This window comes from Salvia splendens, chromosome 17, assembly GCF_004379255.2.
Source record: "Salvia splendens isolate huo1 chromosome 17, SspV2, whole genome shotgun sequence".
NCBI classification, from domain to species: Eukaryota; Viridiplantae; Streptophyta; class Magnoliopsida; order Lamiales; family Lamiaceae; genus Salvia; species Salvia splendens.
Genome location: NC_056048.1, coordinates 23,924,463 through 23,943,427, shown reverse-complemented (window position 1 = coordinate 23,943,427; position 18,965 = coordinate 23,924,463). Strand labels below are relative to the sequence as shown.

The 18,965-nt window shown below is 36.0% G+C and overlaps 2 protein-coding genes across 2 annotated transcripts; both read left to right on the top strand.

Annotated features, from left to right (window-relative positions):
• The first annotated feature begins 367 nt into the window (after positions 1 to 367).
• On the top strand, positions 368 to 2,005 carry LOC121774510 (F-box protein SKP2A-like). The gene is made up of 4 exons (XM_042171374.1): positions 368 to 406; positions 567 to 632; positions 719 to 860; positions 1,207 to 2,005. The coding sequence occupies exons 1-4, from the start codon at positions 368 to 370 to the stop codon at positions 1,542 to 1,544; spliced, it is 585 nt and encodes a 194-aa protein (XP_042027308.1). The 3' UTR covers positions 1,545 to 2,005.
• Positions 2,006 to 5,575: 3,570 nt separating this feature from the next.
• LOC121774509 (ent-kaurenoic acid oxidase 1-like) lies at positions 5,576 to 7,671 on the top strand. The gene is made up of 8 exons (XM_042171373.1): positions 5,576 to 5,796; positions 5,934 to 6,411; positions 6,476 to 6,739; positions 6,819 to 6,908; positions 6,987 to 7,065; positions 7,165 to 7,271; positions 7,357 to 7,478; positions 7,566 to 7,671. The coding sequence occupies exons 1-8, from the start codon at positions 5,576 to 5,578 to the stop codon at positions 7,669 to 7,671; spliced, it is 1,467 nt and encodes a 488-aa protein (XP_042027307.1).
• The last annotated feature ends 11,294 nt before the right edge of the window (positions 7,672 to 18,965 follow it).

Sequence of the window (18,965 nt, the reverse complement as noted above, 5' to 3'; positions counted from 1 at the left end):
TTGACGTTCGTTTGCACTTCATCAGAGAGGGGATAGAAAGAGGTGAAGTGAAGATTTTCAAGGTGCACACAGATGATAATCCAGCTGATATGCTGACTAAGGCATTGAACAAAGATAAGTTTGAGAAATGCAAGGATTTGGTAAGTATATGCAGATTGACAGCAGATTGAGCTTCATTCAATCAAGGTGGAGACTGTTGGATTATGATTGATTGTAGCTGAAAGTATTGAGCTTAATCGAGCTCATTGCTGACTGTTGCTATTGAACTAAGGCATGAGTGATTCTGAGCCGTCGGATGAAGATTAGTTAGTTAGCTTAAATGTCAGCCGTTGATCTGCTTTGCTTGTTAGTTTTAGATGATAGTTAAATGGAGGCAAAACAGATTATTCAAACTGGAACACACTTTGTATCTTCACTCTCGATTCCGAATAAAGTTTTCTTCCTTTGAATCGTGTTCTTGAGATTATTCACACACAATTCTTGTTCATCAATATCGATCATCACAATTAGACTTGTGAATGCGAATAATAGTTTGATTTGGTTAGAGATCAAGTTTGGTGAATTAGCCAATCATACTGAAGACCTTGAATCTTTGTGGCTGTGTTAGGACCGTGACGGATAGGGTGTTGAAGGTTCTGAAAATCGCTGGCTCGTTTAAATTTACGTCTCTTAATGCATAAGTTGGTCTCTATCAAAGGTTGTTATTTGCTTTGTGCAGGCAATTGGGTACAACTGCCATCAAATGCAGTCGTTGAATCTTGGATGGTGCGACCGGGTTGGTGATGAAGGTGTTAAGAGTTTGGCGTATGGTTGCCCTAATCTTAGAGCTCTTGATTGGTGCGGTTGCGTTCTTATTACCGGTACTGGTTCGTTTCCTTGATTTTCGAATGTTGGGAGATACAGAGATTATCTCTAGCATGGATTTTGTATAGTGTAGTTAACGAGCTACGGTTGATTTGGGAAAGGCCACTTGGTTTCTCTTGTTTCAACCGCTTGTTCGGTTACTAGCGTTGCACTTAGCTTCACTAGTGTAATGCTTGAAATTCGTTAGTTACGATCACGAATTGATGTTGTGAGGTTAAACTTGTTGTTTAGATAGCATCAATTGCTTGATGAGTTTCAGCTGCTTTCTTCGAAGTTATTTCATCTGTTAGATTTGCTATTTTCTGGTTTTTCTTTCGGCCTGACTGACTTGCATTGTCATAGACGAGAGTGTCGTTGCATTGGCGAACAACTGCCTCCACCTGAGGTCTCTCGGGCTGTACTTCTGCCAGAACATTACGGATAGGGCAATGTACTCTCTAGCACAGAGCTGGGTGAAGAATAAGCACGACGTTTGGGCATCCGTGAAGAGCAGGTACGAGGAGGAAGGGCTTACTAACCTCAACATCAGCCAGTGCACGGCCCTCACACCACCTGATGTACAGGCACTATGTGACTCTATCCCTGATTTGCACACGTGCCCCGGCCGACATTCCCTCATAATCAGCGGCTGCCTCAACTTAACATCCGTCCACTGTGCCTGTGCCAGATGTGGCTGCTAGAACTCTTCTTGTTGCCCGATTTGAATATATTGCGTCTCAAAGTTGTACTTTGGGACATTTTTTTTGTGTCTCCAAGTGCAACATAGAGACGTTTTTTTAATTATGTCTCAAAGTTGCACTTTGGGACACTTTTTAATTATGTCTCTAAATTGCATTTCGGGACACTTTTTAGCTGTGTCTCTAAATTGCACTCGAGACGCTTTCCAATAGTGTCTCTAAATTAGCATATAGGGACGCTTTTTAAAAAGCGTCTCAAGATTAATAGGGATGCTTTTAAAAAGCGTCTCAAGATTAAATCACCGACGCTCTCATTGCGTCCTTATTCTAATTTGTCACGCCACGGATTAAGACACTTACAGATTAAGACGCTTTTTAAAGCGTAGGTGATATATTTAGCAACGCAAAATAACGTCCTCGATTGAATAAAAAAGCGTCTTTATCTGTAATGTTTTTTGTAGTGTTCCTAGCCACCTTTGTTAACAGGTTCACTCTTCATACTTCACACACACACTGAGCATACAATGAGTATTTTTTGATCATTAACTTGTTGCAAGCCGTTATTGTCTACTAAAGGGGTATAACTTTTACTGAAATCAAGAAACTACATTTGTTTTGATCAAAATGATAAAAGAGTGTCGCATCATGGCATATAGAATTGAGTGATGCTAAATGGCCATAATATGGCTAGCCGTAAACTTAAAATATTAATAAATATTTGTGTGATTAATGCTAATTCAACAAAATCGATACACCTCAAAAAGAGTAAACATGTTGAGACTATTGTGCCTTTTACTTGAAATATACAACTCCTAATATTTTTTATGCAAATATAAGTATAACCCATGTAGTTGAATTTTTTTTTATTTTTAATTTATTATGTAGTTTGTAAATGCATATTAATCACAATAATTAACTATGGTTGACAACCGTCATTTATACCAATACAAATTCGACAATTCACTTCTTATAACATTTGCACCTCATGATACGCAAATTATTGGAGTCAGTATTTTCAGAAAATTATCATTCGCACAATTACAAATTCATTAAATTTGCTTTATTATATATATTGAATTTAAGTAATTATAACATTGCAATAAAGAGAAAAAAGATAATTATGTAAACACAACTATATCATAGTATATAAAAATAATTAGTATGTTTATTTTTAAAATTATATTATAATGCACCCTACATTTTTAGTATAATTGATAATTTAAACTATAACATGATTAAATATTATAGACTATCTAATTGTGTTACAACTTAGTTATTATTGATTTCAATTTAATATGATCAGTTGAAAAACATTTAGGGAAAGATAAAAACTTAATCTTAGACTAAAAAATTGTTTAAAAATAAATTACTGAAAATAGAAAATTAAAAAATAAATAAATTAAAAAAGAAATGTAAATATCGGATTAAGGAAATGAAATTGGAAAACAATTACAATTAAATAGAAAGGGTAATAGTGTAAAAGTATTGGAGTATTAAATGACCTATTTGAGCTATAACATCTAAATTTTACTAAAATGCCATTTTATGGCCGGCCATAATGTGGCCACATAGCATTTCCCTATAGAATTAATCGTTATGGTACACTTAATTGTATTTTTTTAAGAGTAGGATGGATAGTCCCTTTCATCTACTCTAACAACTGATATTGGAAATAATGATCCATATATAATTACTCCCTCTCCGTCCCACAATAAGAGTTATGTTTTTTCATTTCAATCCCTCCCACAATAAGAATCATATTTCACTTTTATTATAAATGGTAAGTAGGCTCTAGATTCCACCAACTTATTTCACTCACATTATATTATAAAACTAATATTATAAGTGAGACCTATATTCCACTAATTTATTCATCTTACTTTTTTACATTTTTTAAAACTCGTGCCATAACTAAATAGGACTCTTGTTCCAGGACGGAGGGAATATATAATATTCCTTTCATCCTCTATAAATTATTTCATATTTATATAATGGGATTCCTTCCATTCACTTTTACTACTGCATTCAACTAATTACCTATTTCATTTGAGTTATTTTATTATAAAATTAAAATATAAAAATATGATTAAATTTTTTCTACTATTTTTTCTGAAAAAAGAAAATTATGTCGAATCAAAATGGAATATCTTTTATAGGGGACAGAGGCCGTGTAGAGTTTAATACTGATAGTCTGCTGGTCAAAAATGGTTTACTTATGGTATAGTATTTTAAGAGATAGATAATTAATAGTCCCTGTCATGATCTACACTAACAACTGATATTATAACAAAGCATGCTGCTCTCTTTCCACGTTACCACAGTCGTATCCAATTTTTTTTATTCTGCCTATGTTTCATTTGTCGGTTATTTAAGAAAAATTTATACTATATGTGAGTCCTATCACATCTTCACGTGATCATGTCACATTTCATTGCTACTCCCTTTATCCCATTAAAAATAAAACGTTTTACTTTTTTATTATCCCATTAAAAATAAAATGATTCATAAAATGGAAATACTAAACTCATCATTTTGTACATCACACCTATGTTTTGGTAAAATTAATGACTTTTATCAAATGTATTATTTCACACGTTTATTAAATAAGATGATATTGTTTCTTATTCCAAATAAATATTTCATACTTTGATAAGCAAATAAAATGAGCAGTGCATAGCATGGGTGCGATACTAGTTCAATATAAATCTTAACATGAATGAATAAAAGTCATGGTCATTAGTGATAATTGTTCAATTTACTTATTAAATACATGCAGTTTGAGTTGGTATATTCAATATGTTCATTACCATGAATTTTAGACATATTAAAGAAATCAAGTAAAATCTTCCTTCAAAATTGTTGGGAATTATACTGATATATTTACGCAAGCAAGGTACTAATGTGATATAATTATAACACTTTCTTTAGATAACAAAAGATATTGACATTCACATGTAAAAACAGCCATTGCTATAATAGCACTCATAACAGGGGCGCCGTCCCGCCGCTGTGCGGAAGGTGCCCCCGTAAGCGCCTATTGGAGGCGAACGGCCGGAAGATGGCTCGGGGCCCCGCAGGGAAGGGCATGGCCGCTCGGCGGTGGCTCGGCGCCTATTGCGCGCCGAGCGGGCGCCATCCCAATTTTTTTTTGAATTATTTTTTTTATTTCAACTCTATATATACAACTCATTGCACTTCATTTTATTCACACTTCTCATTCTCCCGAGTATAAATTTTTGCTCCAGATATAATTAAATTGAATAGTCTTGGGAGGGTTGCGAGAGGATGTGATGGCTGTTAGAGGGCTGTGAGATAAGGTTGATGATGTGATAGGAATAAATTTTGAGAGGGTTGTTGTGAGAGCCCTCCCTATAGTGAATGATTAAATAAATATTAACCAGAATGTAGTAATTTTGTAGTCAACTGTTGGGCAAGTTTTGAAAATTTCATTTATGACTATTCACCAATTTTGGAAACAAAGAATTATTGTTATATATATCTTCAAAAGAGATAATGACTATATATAATCTTAAATTATTGTATTGTCTACAATTAACGTTTCATACATGTAATTAAAAACTTGAAATCATTTTTACATTATTTCCTCCATTCTAAACTTGTGACTCGAATAGATGGTCTCATGCCCAAATTTATTCGTCATACTAAGTTATTTTCATTGGTTTATACAATGGCAGATCCAGATCCATGATTTTAATGATGAAAGCCTAAATCATTATTTAATAATTCAAAATTTATACTAGTAAATTTTTCCATAATATTTCTATGCATCTAAATCAAAACATTCCACGATTAAATTCAAGGAAATCTAATATTAATGAGCAATTTAATCCAGTTCCCTCTGGAGTGGTGTATTCGTACTCACAAGTTTATTACATGTTGCCTTGTTTTACAACTGCAAAAATAATCTATACTCATTTGATATTACCTCCTAATTTCCCCCTCTATATATACTTATATGTAAATTTTAGATTGTATATAAAAGAGGAATCAATTGTCTTGATTTCTGAATTAAGATGGGGGTGGGATTGTTGGTGGGGTGTTTTCTAGGGTTTTTTATAGTGAGATGGGTGGCTAGAAAGATAAATTTCTGGTTATATGAAAGTAAATTAGGTGCAACAAGATATGAACTTCCTCCTGGTGACTTGGGTTTGCCTCTCATTGGTAACATGTGGTCTTTCCTCAGAGCTTTCAAGTCCAACAATCCCGAATCCTTCGTCTCAGACCTTCTCCGCAGGTCTGTGTTAAAAGATGTCGCAATCTTTAAATTTCTGTTCATTTATCAATAATAAAAAAAAGTGTGTGCTCATAATATAATTATAATTATAATTGCTAGCTTGATTTCATCGGTACATGTCACGTGTGAAAAATCAGATTCGGGCGCACGGGGATGTACAAGGTGTACATGTTTGGCCACCCTAGCATCATCGTGACAACCCCGGAAGCATGCCGACGTGTACTAAATGATGATGATGGGTTCAAGCCCGGGTGGCCCGCCTCCACTGAGAAACTCATGGGAAGGAAGTCATTTGTGTCTATCCCGGACCAAGAACACAAATGGCTGCGCAAGTTGACGGCCGCCCCTGTCAACGGCTTTGAGGCACTCACCATGTACATGAAATACATCGAGGAGAATGTCATCGTAGCCTTGGAGAAATGGGAGAACATGGGACAGATCGAACTCTTAACCGAGCTTAGAAGGCTCACTTTCAAGATCATCATGCACATTTTCTTGAGCTCGGAAGGCGAGCACGTGAGGGAGGTGTTGGAGAAGGAGTACACCGCTTTAAACTATGGAGTCAGAGCCATGGCCATTAATGTGCCCGGGTTTGCTTATCATAACGCGCTTAAGGTAAGCTCGTTTTTTTTGTTAGAAGTTTTGCTGGTTGGCTTAGATTTGGGGTTGGTGGTTTTAGGCACGAAAGCGGCTTGTGGCTGTGCTGGGTGCTATAGTGAGTAAGCGAAGGACGGAGAGAGAGGAGGATCCATTGCGGCCGAGGAGAGACATGATGGATGCTCTGTTGGATGCTGAAGATGAGAATGGTAGAAGACTGGATGATGAAGGGATTGTTGATATTTTGATTATGTATCTGAATGCAGGGCATGAATCTTCAGGGCACACAACTATGTGGGCTGCCCTTTTCTTACAGCAGAATCCAGACATGTTCAACAAGGCTAAGGTAGGTTGCCTTTTCACTACAAAAATTCCTTAACTTGTTTGGCAATGATTGGATATACTAATGAGTAAAATTGATTCAGGCTGAGCAAGAGGAGATTATAAGAAATAGGCCTTCTGATCAGAAAGGTTTGACACTGAAAGAAATTAGAAAAATGGATTATGTCAATAAGGTAATATTCAAAATTGAATCTTCATTGCCTGAGCCATCTTTGTATGATCAATCAGATGATAAAAGCATGCTGTCACAGGTTATTGATGAAACGCTTCGCGTAGTTTCCTTCTCGTTGATGGTCTTTAGAGAGGCAAAGAAAGATGTCTCTGTTTGTGGTAATCAAGCAATACCTTTCCTTTGTCTCTTGTTCTTGGAAATCATTGCTAAGAACATAGAAAAGATCATTAATTTTCCCATCTTTGTGTTTATGTAAGGCTACACCATTCCGAAAGGGTGGAAGGTCTTGGTGTGGTTTAGGAGCGTTCACTACGACTCTGAGACATGGCCCGACCCGAAGAGGTTCAATCCTTCGAGATGGGATGTGAGTGTTCATTGAGGCCATTGTCTGCTTCATCATTCACAAACAACAACTCTAAACATAATAGTACATCCTTTGATATGTGCAGGACTTCATTCCAAAAGCAGGAAATTTCCTTCCATTTGGAGGTGGAAGCAGATTGTGCCCTGGGAATGATGTAGCCAAGCTTGAAGTTTCCATCTTCCTCCACCATTTCCTTCTCAACTACGAGTGAGTATACGCATAAACATAAAACACCAGTTGTTCGTCTTGGAATATTTTGTGGCATGGCCTTTACAATCGCTTTGTTGATCACAGGTTCGATCGAGCCAACCCTGATAGTCCGGTGATGTACCTGCCGCATACAAGGCCTAAAGACAACTGTGTGGGAATGATTAAAAGAGTGACTAGTAAAACTGCATAGTTTTTTACTATGTAAAAAGCTATTATGGCCTTTCTGCAGCTCCCTTCTCTATTTTGCACTTTTTGTGTTGTTAAACTACATTTACTATTTTACTGCAATTAGAGGGATATCAAGAATTATCAAGTTCTTTCTTTTGCTGCAGGATTGGATGATTCTATGTGTCTTTACTAGTTATACTATCTTACATTTAGTTCAATGTAATGTTTTCATTGTGAAATATACTCAAAGGGTTAGATATTCAATGATCAATAGTGAGAGAAATAGTTTGATAGTAAAAAAATAGGAAACGGAGCCTCTCTCGTTCTCTATGGTTCGCCCAATGGAAAGTGTATAATTTACATATAGGAGTGTCTTTAATTACAAGTTCAAATTCTTGTGTATATTTTCAAATTTGTAATGACATGAATGATAGATTAATAGCCAATAATCACTCTTAGTTGTCATGTAATTAATAAAATTTTGGATAAGTTCATCTCTACATTAATGTTTCGATGATTCTATAATGAGACGCGTTTTTACAAATTCTTAGCATTTTATTTTTCAACCCAATAAATGAGATTTGCTGTTAGTTCTGCAGTATGGTTGAACATTATAAAGCAATAACTAATCGAGACAAATGAAAGATCAGAAAATCTAGGCGACTTTTGGGAGTTAATGCGGTTTAAATTCTAGTACTCCACATTATGTCATTTTATACTAATTTTTTAGTGAAATCGTGGTGTGTTGTTTCACACTAATTCATTAACATCAAAAGTCCAAATGATGACCTAATTTTTCAAAATTTTAAATTAGGGGGTTAAGGGAATAAAAACATTAAGTAAGAGCTTTCAATTGTGGGAGCATTAATTAATATTTCGATGTGATGGTCAAAACAACCCCATCATATTTTAATCTCAGTCCAAATATTATTAAAATTTCTGAAAGAAAGGGGAGTGTGTCACCCATGTGAGACTAAATAATTTCAGAGTATTAGCCTTAAAAATAGAAATTTAGAGGCGAATTATGATATTTTTCATGAATTCTGAAGGTCGCATTTAAATCACTAACTTTAAGATTGTTGTTGGCGGATATTTTTTAAATCCGACAGATCTACAAGACATATTTTTATCTTATTAGCTACGTATTATTCAAAGTTTAATTTAAGAATTAAGGCTTTGTAATGACATTGTTTTATATTTAATATAAACTACATAGATTTTATGGCTAGCTACATAAGATTAAAATCTGATGAAAAAAATTACTCTACTATGGGCCAAAATAAGAAAAGTTATATACTTTTAAAATTTTGTGATTTTTGAGACCAATATCCTAAATTTATTAAAATAAGATGACAAAAAGAATTTTAAAAAGCACAAGGCAGATAGAAGACTGCCAATCTAAGAAGTTCATATTTTCAACAATGTAAAGATTTAAAAAAAATAGAAATCACGTTATTATTGGTTTAAAGTTGACCACACAATATTTATATGGACTCGGACAGTAACTGGTAAGGGGTAATGTTTTCTAATGGAATGAAATATTAGACTTTAAAGGCACTTATGTAAGTGTAAATCAACTATAGTTAAATAAAATAGTATCAACGAATATGATGTTCAGGTTATCCACGATAATAAATAAAAAAAATTACATCTCTTCCTCTATTTATAGAAATGTGAAAAAAGTAGTAAATATAAATTCCATTCGTATGCCATTATTTGTTTCAATTTGCTATTTTCGTCCGTTCGCAAATACTTCTTTAATTTTACTATTTTTGGACCTAGTATTAGATATCACATTCCACAAATTTTATCAAATTCACATTTTATTATAAATTAAGAAGTAGTATATAAAAGTAGAATCCCCTTCTACTAACTTTTTTCATCCACGTTTCATTACATTTCTTAAAATTCGAGAAATACAAAAAATTTAATGAAATTGATGTCATAGAATTCGCTTCTTTAATTATTTAAACCATGTTTTCCATCTATTATCTTCAATTATTTAATTTATTTATCTGTATTTATGTCACGGCCGCCCTTACTAAGGATAGTAAAGACGGGGAAATCGTGACTAGGGAAGGGACTAAGGAGCGGGGAAGAAGAAGGGGAAAACAATGAAAGACAACATCTTAAACAAAGCTTAAAAAGAAAAGTTTTAATCGATTAAACAATTAAGCAGCGGGTTAATATCTCAAGGTAAATAATGTCATAACATAGTGTGGGAAAAAACGAAAGACTTTTAGAAGGAAAACAATTTCAACAAGGCAGCGGAATAAAGGTATCTAGAGAGTCATAGGGAGACGCCTATGTATGAAGACACGACGCATCCGGAATTTCTTAAGGCTCGACTCAACATCCGCCGCAACATCACCGCTCAACCTGCACATAAAGAAAACATATGCAGGGCTGAGTACACTACATACTCAGTGGACACAAGCCCAAAATATTTGATAAAAGTTATGTCATCCATACCATAGTGAACTCGAGTTTTAACATTTTAGAAAAGAATATCATCGAGTATCACAAAACATTTTCGTAGACTGGCCAGTCAAAACAATCTCCCCACTTTTTCCACAATCAATCAATCACATCCTCTTACCATAGTGTGACAAAAGTGTGGCCGACTAGCAAGGACGGCTCCCGATCCCCTCTGTGTACACAGCCTGATAGGGTTTGCTGCCCTACTCAAACCCGAATTCGTTTCACACATAGCCCTATAGCCTAACGGAGCAAGCTCAAACGAACTAGGCATCAGGCAACAATCTCAACATAACACATAGCCCTATAGCCTAATGGAGCAAGCTCAAACGAACTAGGCATCAGGCAACAATCTCAACATCAAAACAATCATGACATGACATAACACTTTAAACCACCCTTGTAGCTCCACAATCATATTTTTGAAACGTAAAAGAGTTTAGTAAAGAAAGCTCACCTCGATTGCTCACAAACACGGTTCACAACTTTATTGAAATCCTTGCTCTTCGTACCCACGTACGCACAACAACCCTTATCAACATCATAACCACATAATACAACACAATCAGTTTTCTATCAACACATTACTCATGCATGCCCTATCATTCCTCTCACCGTTTTCTTATATTGCCCATCCCATCGTTCACCATCATACACGAAATGAACACTCTAGCATACAACGACATACCACATCATAGGATACGTTCCTTATTCACACATGTATCAAGTGTTTCATTCAAAACTTGCCAACAAGACTATTTCAATCAAGACATGAATCTGGTAGAACAACGCAATCGTTTTGTAAAAATCATTAAAAATCCATCCGATATCAATTGAAGCTAAAATTTGGTCACCACACAGTAGACACATCAAGGTTCATCCAGTTAAATTTTCACACCAAAATCACATCTTTAGGTTGGTCAAATCAAAAACGAAACTCAATAGACGAGAATATAAATTCTGACAGGACTGCGCAGTTCAATTGAAAAATTCGTTAAAAATTCATCTTTCGTCAAAAGAGGCTGAAATTTAGGCACAACACAGAAGACACTTAAAATTTCACTCAGTTAAAAACTTGTGCCAAAATAAGATCGTTTGGTTGGCCAAACACTCGTCGGGACCTACTGTCCGAACACCATAGTTTTCATGCTCAACATTTACAAACTAGGGTTTGTCTATCATTCATCCACACATACATATTCATGCTTTCAACAATGAATCACCCACAAACTCACACACACACATACATACACTCACATACACATACTTTCTCATGCAAACATCCTTCCCAATCGATTAATTTTTAGATCTCCGATTTCTACCCTCACTATATGCATGAGGGGATCAAGAAACATGGATTCAATGGTAAGAAGGAGAAAGATGAATCAAAGTATACCTTTCTCTTGAAAGACAATCGATAGGAATGACGAATGATGTTATTCTTCGATGAATCTTGAATTTCCAACTCCACAATGATGCAAGAATAAGGAATTGGTGAAGGATTGGTGGAGAAGGAGAGGAAGAGAGGGAAAAATGTGTGGGAGGAGAGAAGAGGGAGGCGAAAAATATGAGGCTAGGGTTAGGGCTCTTTTAATTTATGGTCTAGGATAAATCCCACCATTAAATAAAATAAATAAAATTGTGGAAGAATAAAATAGAGGTCTCAAACAAGGAAAGAGTCAAATCCTAATTAGAATAGGATATGGAAGGATTTGGCAAGATATGGTAAGATTTAATTGGATTTTAATTCAAGAAAGGAAATAAACAAAGTACCAATTAAATCTACAAAATAATTCCTTCTCCTAATTAATAGGAGAATTTCAAAAATTTCAAGGGATGGACAAGGGGTCGAAAATCATGTAGAATAAAATAGGGACAATTTGGTTTGGATTTAATTTGGATAAATATCCCAAAACAATTAATTAAATCCAAGAAAGAAAATATTATTTCCAATAAATAGGATTGCCGAAAATTCCAATAAAATGGCTAGAATAGTTATGCATGATCCCATTTAATTTAATTCACACATTGGAAATTTAATCACATTATTTCACATAACTCACAACCACTAATTTCACATAATTAACTCAATCACATAGAAATTAAATTTCATAATTGAATTTCCCAAAACAACATCCTCATAAAAAATAAATAAAATAAATCACAAATTTTCTGGGTTCTACAATTTAGTTATAACAAACCGTCAAAATTATGCGGTCTAGATAGTATAAAATGTCTACACTTCAATTCTATTGGAATATTTCGTCAAAATAATGTTTATTACCTTTCAGTTCGCTTTACTATTTTTATAGTGGATTTCACATTCCACTAACTTATTATCTCTCACCTTTTATTATTAAATTAATATATAAAAATAAGACTCACATGCCACTAAAATTTTCAATTTACTTTTTATTATATTTCTTAAAACCCGTGTTTTCAATTTACTTTTTATTATATTTCTTAAAACCCGTGTTGGATCTGGTAATAAATGATTAGGAACAGAGGGAATAATATTAATGACAGCGAGGAACTAATTCCGCTATTTCGAATGTATATTTTATTTTCCAAAAATATGAAAGCAAGGAACCGAATTAAATTGAAAGTCAGAAAACAGATGTTTATGTGGTGCCACTGACATACATATTAATACTCGTACATTTGACCAAAATTATATAAATTCATGTATATTTTTTAGTATATAAATTAAAAGATGCAGACAATCTTAACTCAGATACAGACTGGTCACAAAAAATGGTACTAACTTCTAGGTAATGTAATTTAGAGATATTTAAATAGGATAACGTATACTTAGACCATCCGCAATGGGGCCGTCCCGGCGGACGTCCGACCGCCATTGTGCAAAGGTGATGCGGATACGGACGTCCGCTGTGGACACCGGAGTTCCGCAGCGTTTCCGGGATGTCCGTTGCGACGTCCTTGCGGACGTCCGCCATTGCGTTGACCCCACGGATGTCAGCGCGGACGTCCTGATTATTTTATTATTTTTTTCGAAAATTCTATAAATACGGCTCGTTGAATTTCATTTCATTTGCCCCACTTGTATTAACGAGTATCTCTCTCTCTCTAAATACTTTTCTTTCGAAGATAAATGGAGCACCACGATAGTAATTCCCCCGCCACGAGTGAGTCACATGGACCGATCTTTCCCATTGGCGGAAGTACCCCAATGTCCGCCACGATGTCCAGAATGGCGGGGATGATGCCCTAACCCCAAATGACGGCGGAGATGATGCCCGGGAACTACAACATGTAACCGCCTTGGTATGAGATGATGCCCCAAATGCCCGGGGTGAATGCTGGAATGACCCCAATGCCGGGGATGATGCCCAGAATGCCGGGGATGATGTCGCCCTAGATGCCCGGGATGATGATGACGTGGATGATGCAGGGCTCGCCTGTCGCTGCGGGGGGGAGTATGCAGGGGGTCCCCCAATCACCGGTGGACAATGTCTATCACCCCTATATGGATTTACTGTCGACGGAGAACCACCTGAGTACTCCTCTCGAGACTCAGTTCACTGGCATTGAGACGTTCTCGATGGAGGAGTTGGGGCTATCTCCGATCCAGGATTCTCCCACAGACGTACCAACGACGACAGGGGGGAGGGGGAGGACAGGGAGATGGATGGGCATGGGACGGGGCACTACCTCGCTTGCGGCGGGGTACGATGGTGAGGCGGGTGCCGCTGAGGGGGGGGGAGGGATCCAGCCGGAAAAAGAGGACCGTCTGGAGCACAGAGGAGTGCATCGCGCTTGCGAAGGCGTGGATCAGTATAGTGGAGGATCCATATATCGGGGCTAACCAGCATATCGTCAGGATGTGGTGGCGCATTAGCCAAAACTAACTCCAATTCAAACTGCCTGGGGAAGCCTCACAACGGAGAGCAATGGCGGAAACAGTGGGAGCGGCTGAAGAGGCAGCTCAGCCGATTCGCCGGCGTTTACACAAACAACCTCCGCTCGGCAACCAGCGGCATGTCTGCCGAGGATGTGAAGCTTCTGTCTCACCATCAGTTCAAAGACACTGCGGCAGGCTTCGGGGAATTCAAATATTGGGATGTGTATCTTGTGGTGCAGACTTCGGCCAAGTTTACTGCGGGTGTTGAATCTGGCTGGCCGAAGCGGCCGAAGATCAGCGCCTCCGGGGAGTACAGTAGCAGTTCTGGTTCCCACGAATTCCCCCCCGCCGAGGCAGAGTTCCCGACACCTTCATCGTCGGCCCGCCGCCGTCGCCCGGTGGGGCAAAAGTCCGCGGCGTGGATGGCGAATGGAAGCGCCAGCGGGTCCGCTGAGGCCCAATCGGCAGCTCCTACCCAAAACGATCCCGAGCTCCCCTCACTCGCCCGCGTCTCGCAACATGAAACCCTGTTACGTGCAATGGTTGAATAGCAGACATCGACCGATCGCCATTACAGGTCGTCGCTGAAGGATATCATCAACAGTATGCGGCGCGAATTGGGGTTGGGAGACATGGCGGAGAGTGGTGACGAGGGGACTACCGACGGGGACGACGAGGGTACTGGCGGCGGGGAATCCGAGGAGTGAGACAACGGTTTTTTTTTTAACTATGTATTTTTTTTAATAATTATGTATGTTTTTTTTAAATAAAGTGGTTTCAATTTCTCCGTATTTGTGTCGAAATTTTAATTCCGTAAATTGTTTAATTCCGTAAATTGTTTAATTTGGTGAATTTGTGAATTTTTATTATTATGGGAAGTCCGTCGGGATGTCCTTGGGGATGTCCACCACTGTGCAGTGAGATGTCCTTATGACGTGGCAGTGCAGTGGGAAGTCCTTATGACGTAGCAGGAGGTGTTTTTGGGATGTCCGCGGGGACATCCACACAACTGTGGATGCCCTTAGACAGCCAATTCATTATACACCATGGCATTCATTGATAAGTTTAGCTTATACTATATTATCGATATGTGCGTTTACATTAATTAGAGATAAATCAGGTGTTTACACCTAATTTTTTAGTGTTCATCATTGCAAAAGCTTGTACATCTGTTAAAATGTTTCATCATTCATCAATCGAATTAAGATTATTCTTAAAATTTGATTTGGCTGATGTCAGACACATATATGTACAACAATTTTTTTTATTTTAATCGTTAATATATCTTGTCAACGCTGTATGTTTGATCATGTAGTTAATTCAGCATTTTCGTACTCCGTATATATTGTGACCATTATATATACAATGTGACTTTGTATATGTTTAATAATATATATATATATATATATATATATATATATATATATATATATATTAGGTCTGAACTTATGTTAGTTGATAGCAACAAACACGATAAGGTCTTGTTAACACGATGGATACAGTAAGGATCAGATAATTCTAAATAAGGATAGCGTTGATTGTTTAATCTTAAGAAATTCTAAATCATGAGAAATGTTATGCTGCACGCCTAATTTAGGCGGCTTCTGAGCGGCTGCATTCCACGTTGGATTATATAGCCTGATTTTTAGGTGATTTTATTTGAGGATATTATGTAATATGTATAACACTATTTAAATATTTAATGGTATACCTCTTTATTCTATTCAATGTGAGTCCGATTTATTCTATTCAATGTGAGTCTGATTTATTTAACTTTCTTAAAGGCATCTCTAACCAACCTCTAAAACCCAAATTTGGAGTTGAAATCACCTCCAATCATACTCCAAAACCTATCCCAAAATGTCCTTTTTTGCGTTTTTGAATAGTGTTACTCCAAAGATTCTTAAAGGCATCTCCAACCATCCTCAAAAACCCAAATTTGTAGTTGAAAACACCTCCAATCATACTCCAAAACCTATCCCAAAATGTCCTTTTTTGCGTTTTTTAACAGTGTTACTCCAAAGATGGAGTAGCACTGTAGCAAACACAAATTATTTATGATAATTGCAAATAAATCCCTCTTGTTGTGAGATATACCTGATTTATGGAGAAGGAAGAACCTATTTGTTGAAGAAGACGAACCAGAAACATTTACGCGAAGAAGATGCCTTTTTTTAGGTTTTTATTTGTAGGTGGTCAAATGGGCTTTGGGCTGATAATTTTAGTAAATAAAAGTAAAGCCTAATGAATTAATTTAACTGGAAATGAATATATTTTTTTGGAGATAAGTAATCGGAGATTAGCGATAATTTTTTTATACTACTATTTAAATTGCTCACTGAGCAGTGGACGCATATTTTTTATAAGTTGTCACATATTTCCAATTATTTGAAATTCAGTTTATAATAAGTAGTATTAATTATTTTTTATAATATGTGATTATATATAACATGATTTAATACTATAAGTAAATAAATCAAATAAATTATTGATAAGTATTGTGGGATTAATGTGTAATTTAGATAAATATGTAGGTAAGATTGAAAAAGTAAAAAAAAAATAGGTGAATGTGGAATATTATTTTGGATTTGGGTTTGGTGTAAATGGTTGGAGTAAAATTACTGTTTGACGTGACATATACTGAAAAATGGGTTTGAATTTGGTGTAAATGGTTGGAGATGACCTAAGAAAAATAGTGGTTGGACCCTCAATGCTTAGAGCATCCGCAGCGGTGCTTTTAGGGAAGAGCACCCGTCATGCTGTCAGCGCGACGAGTACCATGCTCGACGTGCTCGATAGCAAGAGCATCGCTGTGCCGAAGAGCACGCCTACGTGGTGCTTCCTGATTGGACTCGTTTTTATTCCGTTAAATATTTTTTTCAAATTCATAAAAAATAGAAAATAATTCGGAAAAAGGAAAAAAATCGGATTACCAGAAATATAGCCGTTTTTACCGTTTTTTTTATTTTTTTTATTTTAAAAAAATTATCCCAAAATCATCTATAAATACCTAAATTCATCATCCATTCTTTACATCAAATTATCTCTCATTCATACTTCAAAATTTTTTGATTATGAATTTAATTGTGTAATTTTTAATTTTTAGGATTTTAATTATATAATTTTTAATTTTTTAGTTATTTGTAATAATATTTCGGGTATTTTTAGTGCATTTTAATATTGTGGAAATGTTTTTAGTAATTGATGTATTTAAATTGAATAATAGAATGGTGGGACCCTTGAGCATGCTCTTGTGGAAGAGCATGTGAGTGTTGTGCTCTTGCGAAAGAACATGTAATGAAAAATGAATAAAGGTGAATCCGGATCCATATCCGTGCTCTTGGCAAGAGCATGGATATGGACGCTCTTAGACCACATATAACCAAAAAGAAGAGAGTGATGCCGGTACAAGGCTACAAGCTAGCATCACATAACTTGGTGTAAGAAAGAATTACTAGTATTTTACTTCAAGTTCTGAAATCTAAGTAAAAAAGAAACGTACGAAGGGAAAGATTAAAAAAAAGAAAATAAAACTATGCCTATAACATACTCCGAATAAAGAGATACTATATTAAATAGGTTGGAGATTACATAATATCCTCAAATAAAATCACCTAAAAATCAGGCTATATAATCCAACGTGGAATGCAGCCGCTCACAAGGCGCCTAAATTAGGCGTGCAGCATAACATTTCTCTCTAAATCATAATCCAATTCTTAGTAGTTGCTTAAACCTAAAATTTTGAAAAAACTATATACCATACAAAGTTACTTATGTACCATAAAAAAAATCAAACTAATTGGTTCTGAGGAGGCATTGTTACACGCTTTAATATCCTACACAATTTTGGAAAGCACACAACCGTGACCAATATGTACGTGACCAACAAGCAATTTGTAGTGACGGCCTAACAAAAGAGCTAGCTGGCTGTGACCAACAAGGTCGTTGGCCTTAAAGGGTCGATTGTTGACGTTTTTTTATAATTAAAATTAATATATTATGTAAGTATATGGTGAAATTATAGTATTGTTAAGTATTGAGTCAATAGACACTAATGATCTGATCACAAATACTACCTCAAGAATACCAACTAATGATGGAATAAAATACTGCTCCCTCTATCCACCAATAAGTGTTTTATTTTGCCATTTTCGTCCGTTCACTAATAAATGTCTCATTTGCTTTTTTACTACTTTTGATAATGGACCACACATTCTACTAACTTTCTTCACTCGCATTTCAATATAAAACTAATATTTAAAAGTACGGCCCACCTTCCACCAATATTTTCAACTCATTTTCTACTACATTTCTTAAAATCCGTGTCCGGTCAAAATTGACTTTGTATTGGTGGACGGAGGGAGTATACTAATTAAACTATGAAAAAATATTAAGTACTCTTTCAGTCCTATTTTAAGTGATACATTTCCATTTATGAGGCTTCCCACTCTAAATGACATATTTTCTAAAATAAAAAATATCACTAACTTTACTTTATTCTCTCTACTTAATTCATAAAACAATATTGCATAAAATCTCGTACCGAATAAGAAAAACTGTTAAGGACAAACCAATCCCACATCGGGAATCTGAGGGAAATTGAAAGGTATATATAATTTCTGTTCAACCCCAATTAGTTTGAGGCCTTTTGGGAGTGACCCAAAAACAAATCCGTGCAGGCTAGACCCAAAGCGGACAATATCAAATTAATGTTGTCGACGCCGCTGACAAAAACTCCACTTAAAGTGGGACAGAGGGAGTATAAAATAGATCATATAAGCAAGAGAATCATTGGGTAACAATTTCGTCCAACTCTTTTGTAGTTCCAATTGCTTATTTTCATTCGATTCAAAATCTGCTAAGACGATCAGTAATACGCCACTAAACACTACGGCCATTCAGTGTTTAAAAGCTCGAGAAATATTAAAGCAAAACAAGGTTGAACATTAAACGGTAAAAGCATTACATATGAAACA